A 7,989-nucleotide genomic window follows, 5' to 3' on the forward strand; every position below is an offset into this window, starting at 1 on the left:
TCCGTATAGGTCCTTTTCTGAGAAGAGCACTCCAAATGCACGGCTTTGCACTTTGTACTTTTCACTGAAAAAGATATCTCGGAAATCAGGACAAGTAGAACTGCCTCATTCTTTTTTTAAGGGTTGTATAATCCAGTGATGGATATACCAAAATAAATTAATCTAAAAGGGGTCGTTAGGGAATTCCCTGGCGGTCCAGTGGTTAGGACTTGGCACTTTCATTGCCAGGGCCCGGGTTCAATCCCTGGTGGAGGGACTAAGATCCTGTAATAATAATATAATAATAATAATGATGATGATGATGAAAGGGGTCATTCTTTTTTAACAGTGAACTCTATTCGTCCATTCATAACCTGATTTAATCCCTAAAGTCCTGTTTTCAGTTGCACTCTGTTATAGGAACGAGATTCTCTCAGGGTGCTTCCATTTCTGTGCAAACAGCAGGCATCAGTGCCTACGGACGAACTTGTGCCAAACAGAAGCTTACAGTTTTCACCTCCTAAATCTTTTTTTTTTCCAACAAAAGGTCTCACATATTTTTTTCTGAGCCAACCTACTAGTGCAGAAACATAGAAACAAAGAGAAAAATCATTTTCCCAATAAAACACATCCAGCTATCCAGATAGTGATGTTTTCAGAGTGATATGGTAAGAAGCAAGTGACTTGATACAGAATAAATATGCGTGCCATCTCATGTGCGATTCCTTATAGAGCCAGCTTGATTCTTCTCCAACGTCTCCTCTTGGAGTTGTATCTGATTTTATTACCAGTTTTCATCCGAATCCACTGGGGAATGGGACGAGTCTGCTTTTGTTTCTTAGCCAGGAATTGCTTGATCTTGAAAGTCTTGTGAGAAGACATGGTGAAGAGCAGAGTCCTCACCGCCTAAATCTTAAAGTTGAATTTCAGACTGCTTCAAGATCCTCAAAGCTTAATCTCTCTTTTTTTTTTTTTTTGGCCGTGCCACGTGGCTTGCAGGATCTTAGTTTCCTGACCAGGAATTGAACCCAGGCCCCACTGCAGTGGAAGCGCAGAGTCCTAACCACTGGACTGCCAGGGAACTCCCCTCAAAGCTTAATCTTCCTAATTTTTAGAATAAGTTTTTCCCTCTCCTAATTTTTACAATAAGCTCCTTTCTCTCTCTCTCCACCTGCTCCTCATTACTGAAGCTGAACAAACTAATGTAGCATTTTTATTTAAGCACCGAGCTTTTGACACCTGCCTCATTCTCTGAGGCTCTGGTGACCACTAGCAGCTTTTAGCCCGGGCAGTCCCCAGCTCTGCCCTCATAACAAGAAAACTTCTCTACAGTCATACTCACTCAGTTAATATATGACTGGTTGGTTGAATGACAGAATCAGGCACTATATACTCAATAAATAGTAGTATTATGATTATATCCTCTATCTGTTTTTTTTTTTTTTTTTGTGCCCCAACTCAAAGAAAGAAGACATGACATCCATGAATATTTTATAATCCTAATCCTAGTTGACCTCTTATTTCACTTCAAATACTCACTTCTCTTAGTTCTGTGACATGACATTCTCCTGCTTTTCTTCCTACCTTCTGAGTTTCCTTTGCTGATTCTTCTTCCTCTACTGGGCCTTTCCCCCAAGTTGGCCTCTTTGTCCTCTTATTTCTCGCTGAGGCATGTCAATGACTCCTGGGACTCCAGAGACAAACACTGTGTTCTGATGAACCCCAGATGGATGTTATCAGCCCATATCCCTCTCTGAGCTGCAGACCCATGAATCCAACTGCCTCCCTGTCATCTCTTCCTGAACTGACTGAGATGAAGCCTCTGCCACCTAGAGGAATGAGAGCTCAAAACAGAAATAAAGGTACTGGGATGTAAGGTTTTGCTGGCACGACGGGAATCTGTACCGACTCTACTAGCTGTTTCAGATCTCTTCTATGTTTTTCAATTCTTTGATTTTACTAACCCTTCCCATCCACTGACCCACCCCAATTAGCAGATCCTATCTCCTCCCGCTTCACAGAGGCCATTAGACAGCTCCCTCACCTCTGCCACCAAATCTACAATTTCTCCAGCCTTTTCTCCTCCTATTTAGGCCAGTTTCCTACCTGAGCTTTGGCTCGTGTCACTTCCTAGTTCCCCAGGGGTCTTTTGCTAATGAGAGTCCCCCCTCTCCATCCTCTCTTCTTTACCTGCTCTCTACTTGCTGCTTCCTATCAATGTTTACACATGTTCAAAGGTTCCCCAACCTTTTAAAAGCCTCTTCCTTTGACTCCCTATCCAGCTCCTACTACTGCCCTTTACCATTCCCTTCACAGCCAAATTTCATGAAAATTTGTCTGTTTATTTCTACCATCTTTATTTCTACACCCCCCCACATCTCAGCCTCCTGCAATTTTTTTTTCTCCCCACAATCTGCTGAAACTATTCTTGACAAAGTCTACACAATGTCTTCCATATTCTTTAATCCAACGGTCCTCATGTTGCTTTGACTTTTCTGCAGCATCTGCTGCTATTGAGCAGTCCCTTCTCCTTTCCTTGCTCTTTGCCTCACGATACTGTTTCATAAGTGGTTCTGGGTAGCTCACTGGGTAATTGCCAGCCCAGGGACTGTATTTTCTTTCTACCTTCACAAACACCTAGTTACCTCTATCTCACCCTTCGGGTCTCAGCTCAGGGTGCCCTTCCCTCTCTGCACAGACCAGTCCACACAGCTTCCTGTGCTTTGCCTGACTAGCCATTATCACAGATTACAATTAGATGTGTAGGGTCACTCTACACCCCTACACCCTACACTCCTCTGAGTCATATCTAATTTCCAGGGACTCTGGTGGTGACAGGACACGGGGGAGAGTGGCTTTCTGCTCCTGAATATCACCTGTTATGCTGGCCAAGCTGAAATGTACCAAGAGGTCACAGTCCTCATGAATGCTAGTTTAAAGGGATCTGAATGCTTCCCTTCATCCTCCTCACATATTTAAATTTTTTTCCCTATGTTTTTCCAGACTTTGTCCAAAGTGATCATTAGGAATGATTAAAGCAGCAGTCTCTGAGGGTGGCCTGATAGTGGTCACACAGCCTCTTTGTATGAAATTTTCCCTAGCAACCATCGAAGACACAAAAACAGTTATCAGGGCACTCCTATCATCCTGGTTCCTAACTCCACCCCAGAAGGCCTGGTCCAGTTACGGGGGCACAGCACCGGGCCTTGTGTGGAATGTACAAGCTCCCCAGCCACACTCTTCCTCAAGTCTGGGAACATTGATCTCATCTAGAGGTCCAGTAGACTCTTGCAGACCTTCAGTGTTGTCTCTGTACATGAGTCCTTTCTGCTTCCCAAAGCCAGAAAAAGACTCCTCTTTCAGATGGGTCCACCCTTCCCTGAGTTGAGACAACAAAAATTTAGTTCACCGAATGGGGGTGAAGGCCATGGAGAAAAGAAAATCCTGTGGACAAAAGCCACCAGTTAATATTCCAAAGTAGCCTCCTGACATAGTACTGTGGATCAGAATAGAGGGAAATAGGGGTTTGGAGGCAATAGATAAATCCAGAAGTACCTGATGCCCTTAGTAGATAAATAGATATGGCAGAAGGAAAGAAATCGTTTTGCCAGTGAGTAGAAAAAGAAGGGCTGTTTCATCTTCAGCTTTACACAGAGGAATTTCTGGGGAAAAATGGGAAGAGTCTGTGATTGCTGAATTACAAAGGGTATGAGTCATTTGTAAATATTAAGAAAAATAAAACATGTGCTTATGCCTAAATGTAGCTAGCAAGAAACTTAATAATCACCCACGTATCTCCCCTTAATTATCGAATTAATCTAATTACTTCTTACCGTCTTTTGACCCTTCTCTTCCCACACATTCCCACTTATTATTTTTTACCTAAATGACACAACAGTCACCCGAAACAAAAAACCCACAGATAACCAAGAGAAGCCACACGTTTGAGAAAGACTCCTGTTATATTTTCATGTCACTCTATATTAACATACCTCCTTTTTTTAGAATCTCAAACTCTGAGAGGAGAATATAAGATGTAACTGGAAGGCAAAGTGACCTCATGCGTTTCTGCAAATACTGTTGGTTCTCCAAGGGGCAGGAAGCCGACTCCAGAGGCCTCTTGCTTTTTGATAATCCCTCAGGACACAGCAGAACAACAAGCATAAAATGTCTGAATACAGGTGACTAAAACTTGACTCTACCAGGATGGAGTTTGTCCAGCTGCCTCCTCTCTCAACGCCAAAATGCACCTTGAATGCCCCTTTTTGGTTTATTGAGAAAGATCTTAAACAGTTCAATATTTTTTCTTCTTATTGACATCCACACAGTGGAAATCTGGCCTTTGGGGGCCCCTGCAGCTGACTTTCTCCCATGATACGCTCTCTATATCTGCCTTTGTTTTTGAATACTCTGCTTTCTTATTCTCACTTATACTTCTCTTTGGAGAGAGGGCTTTGGAGAAACCAAAATAATTGGACTCCAGGGAGAGCTGAGTTACAGAGCTGAGGTGTAAATGCACTGACAAAATACTTTTTCTCCATATCGTGTTTTTATTTCAAAACCTTGCTTAAAAACTGTTTTCTAATTGAAGTATTCTATTTTTTAATTATTATTATTGCATTAACAATTACTTATTGAGTACCTAATTAGTGAACATTGTACTAGGCTCTTCAGCTAGGTCCTTTCAGCTGATCGTCTGGCATCCATGAGAAATAGGAACTGCTACACCTATTTCAGAGATTAGAAAACCGAGTGTCAGAAAGAAAGGGCTAGGGACTTTCCTGGTGGCGCAGTGATTAAGAATCTGCCTGTCAGTTCAGGGGACACAGGTTCGAGCCCTGGTCCGGGAAGATCCCACATGCTGCAGAGCAACTAAGCCCATGCGCCACAACTACTGAACCTGTGCTCTAGAGCCTGCGAGCCACAACTACTGAAGCCCGCGCACCTAGAGCCCATGCTCCGCTACACGAGAAGCCACCACACCACAATGAAGAGTAGCCCCCGTTTACCGCAACTAGAGAAAGTCCGCGCACAGCAATGAAGACCCAATGCAGCCAAAAACTAAATAAATTTTTAAAAATTTTGTAAAAAAGAAAAGAAATAAAGGGCTAATAAAGGGCAGACAGAGACAAATAAGCAGAAAGCTAAGGAAGCTTAAGCCACAGGGCCCTCTCTTACATGGGCCCCTTTCAAGGCGCGGCACTTAATTCTGAATACATGAGCTCTATTCTTCTCCTTAGGAAGAGATTTCAAAATTGCATAAAGCTTCAGTTCCCACAAAGACTGGATCTGTCCCTGGTGTGGAGCCAGTATGTGAACTCAGAATTATCTGACTTGGAAGTCTACGCTCTTCACAGAGAACTATTGTTGATTATGAAATATGAGTCAGAAAATATAACTTCTGCTCCCTAAATCTGCCATAACCTTGAACACTCCAATAATCTTAATAGAGCACTCTGTTCAAATACCACTTGAATCACTCCTTTGGAGAATCAGAGACATCTATCAGCAGATACTCACTTACCACCATGTGGCAGGTGGGATAAGAGAGGACTTGTAAGAGAGTAGTTCAAAGGACTGTCTTTGAAGCTGGCTCCCTGGGTTAGAATCCTGGTTCTCCCACTTTATCCCTACCTGTGTGTGCTTAGGCAAGTTATTTAACCTCTCTGTGCCAGAATTTCCTCTTCTGAAAAATGGGTACAATAACAGTTTCTACCTCATAGGAGTTTGTGTGTGTGTCTGTACATATATTAAACAAGTTAAAAGGGTTTTTCAAACTGCAGGTCAAGACTCATCAGTTGGTCATGAAATCAACTTAATGGGTTAACTGCATTTTTTTAAAAAAATGAAATAGAATCAGAATACAATCTAACAGAAGATATCAGAATGCATTGCACACAGTCAGGGTAGGTAAAGATTTTCTGAAATCTTTGGCTTCCATCGTGTATGTATGAGTGTGCTGCATTGCTTTGTAAAATGTATTTCTTATGGTGAGTCACCACCCAAAAGGTTTGAAAACCTGAGTGAATACAAGCAAAGCAATTAGAAGTATACGAGGCGGGCTTCTCTGGTGATGCAGTGGTTGAGAATCCGCCTGCCAATGCAGGGGACACTGGTTCAAGCCCTGGTCCGGGAAGATCCCACATGCTGCAGAGCAGCTAAGCCCGTGCGCCACAACTGCTGAGCCTGTGCTCTAGAGCCCGTGAGCCACAACCACTGAGCCCGTGTGCTGCAACTACTGAAGCCCACATACCTAGAGCCTGTGCTCCGCAACAAGAGAAGCCACCACAATGAGAAGCCCACAGCACAACGAAGAGTAGCCCCTGCTCGCTGCAATTAGAGAAAGCCCGCACACAGCAACGAAGACCCAACACAGCCAAAAAAATAAATTAATTAAAAACAAAAAAAGAAGTATACAAGGCTTCAAGGCCTGGGAATAATTCTCTATGCCTCTCAGTTCTGTCATCTGGATCTGAAGCGCCATCCTCTGAGCCATCCTTCCTTTTTCCTGAAAGGTGCACATGTTTACAGCTAAGTAGTTTTATAAGCCTGCTTCCTGTCTGGAGAATTTTGGGGGTACAACTTCTTTCATTTTATCTTCTTTTTGTCCCTTTCAGTTCAAGCTGTCAATGTTTCTGCTAGTATAAAATTCTCAAGAGTCTTGTGGGCCTCCTGTGCATGTCATGGGAATTCACTCCAGTAGACAAGAGGCTCTTCCTCTTACCTTTCCTGGATAATTTCATCTCTATTTTTTTCTTTTGTTGAGATGGCTGATGGGATGGCTGAAAGGCTCTCTTCAAAGAGCCTTTTTGGTCTACTACAAAGCTGCTGTGAACATTCATGTATAAGTCTTTGTATGGACGTATGCTTTCACTTCTCTTAGGTAACTATCCTGGAGTGAAATGGCTGAGTCATATGGTGGGTATATGTTTAATTTTTTTTTAAATTAATTATTTTTTGGCTGCGTTGGGTCTTCCTTGCTGTGTGCGGGCTTTCTCTAGGTGAGGCAAGCAGGGGCCACTCTTCCTTGTGGTGTGTGGGCCTCTCATTGCGGTGGCTTCTCTTGTTGCAGAGCATGGGCTATAGAGAGCACGGGCTTCAGTAGTTGCGGTGCGTGGGCTCAGTAGTTGTGGCTTGCAGGCTCGGTAGTTGTGGTGCACGGGCTTAGTTGCTCTGCAGCATGTGGGATCTTCCCCGACCAGGGCTCGAACCCCTGTCCCCTGCATTGGCAGGCCAATTCTTAACCACTGCGCCACCAGGGAAGTCCCTGTTTAACTTTTAAAGAAATCTCTAAACTGTTTTCCAAAGAGGTTGTACATTTTACATTCCCACCAGCATTCCAATTACTTCATATCCTCACCAACATTTAGTATGGACAGGCTTTTTAATTTTAACCATTCTAATGGGGGGATTACCTAATGATTTTAACAGCAGTTCACAATATTTGCTTGAACCAAATTCATTAGAGCTTACAAAATGCTGATTTATCATTTCTGCATTGATTAGCTGGCATTCTTTAGTAAAACAGACCTTTCTCTCATAAACTGAGATTATGTAGTTACCCTAAATATAGTGCCCATTAGAAAGGAGGTTAAATGTTTAATTCCTTCCCTTTAATTGCCAGTTTTCAAAACAAAGAGTTATTTTAATCCTTACATACCTTTTTTTTTTTTACATACCTTTTTGATTCAAGTAGGTCATTCTTGTTTTCCTATTTTGCAATATGAAAGATATGACTATGAGACTCAAAAGAGCTTAAGGAAATTGCTTAAGGTCTCAATCTCAGCCAACAATCAAAAATCCTGATAAGAGTTTGCTTCTAAAATAAAAGTCTTGGTTGCCAAGGTACTTTGAAGACTCGTCACAGTATGCCTGTACTGGGCGCCTGCTTCCTAGTAACGTGCTCAGATTTACTGAGAAACATCTCATCTCTCCGCCATTAACTCCTTCCCTGACAGCAGGGTCATTACCCTGAGTGTCTCACAGGCTGTTGTGCTGCCCTTCCCAGCA

At 42.7% G+C, this 7,989-nt stretch overlaps 1 protein-coding gene across 1 annotated transcript; it reads right to left on the bottom strand.

The window, feature by feature from the left end:
• Positions 1 to 296: 296 nt before the first annotated feature.
• LOC113630880 (putative 60S ribosomal protein L39-like 5) lies at positions 297 to 4,488 on the bottom strand. Its single transcript, XM_027126799.1, has one exon. It carries the CDS (start codon positions 859 to 861, stop codon positions 706 to 708), a length of 156 nt encoding a protein of 51 aa, XP_026982600.1. The 5' UTR covers positions 862 to 4,488; the 3' UTR covers positions 297 to 705.
• Between the last annotated feature and the right edge of the window lie 3,501 nt (positions 4,489 to 7,989).

Source organism: Aethalodelphis obliquidens, unplaced genomic scaffold (assembly GCF_003676395.1).
Source record: "Aethalodelphis obliquidens isolate GAN/ISIS:26980383/991018 unplaced genomic scaffold, ASM367639v1 scaffold31, whole genome shotgun sequence".
In the NCBI taxonomy this organism is placed as follows: domain Eukaryota; kingdom Metazoa; phylum Chordata; class Mammalia; order Artiodactyla; family Delphinidae; genus Aethalodelphis; species Aethalodelphis obliquidens.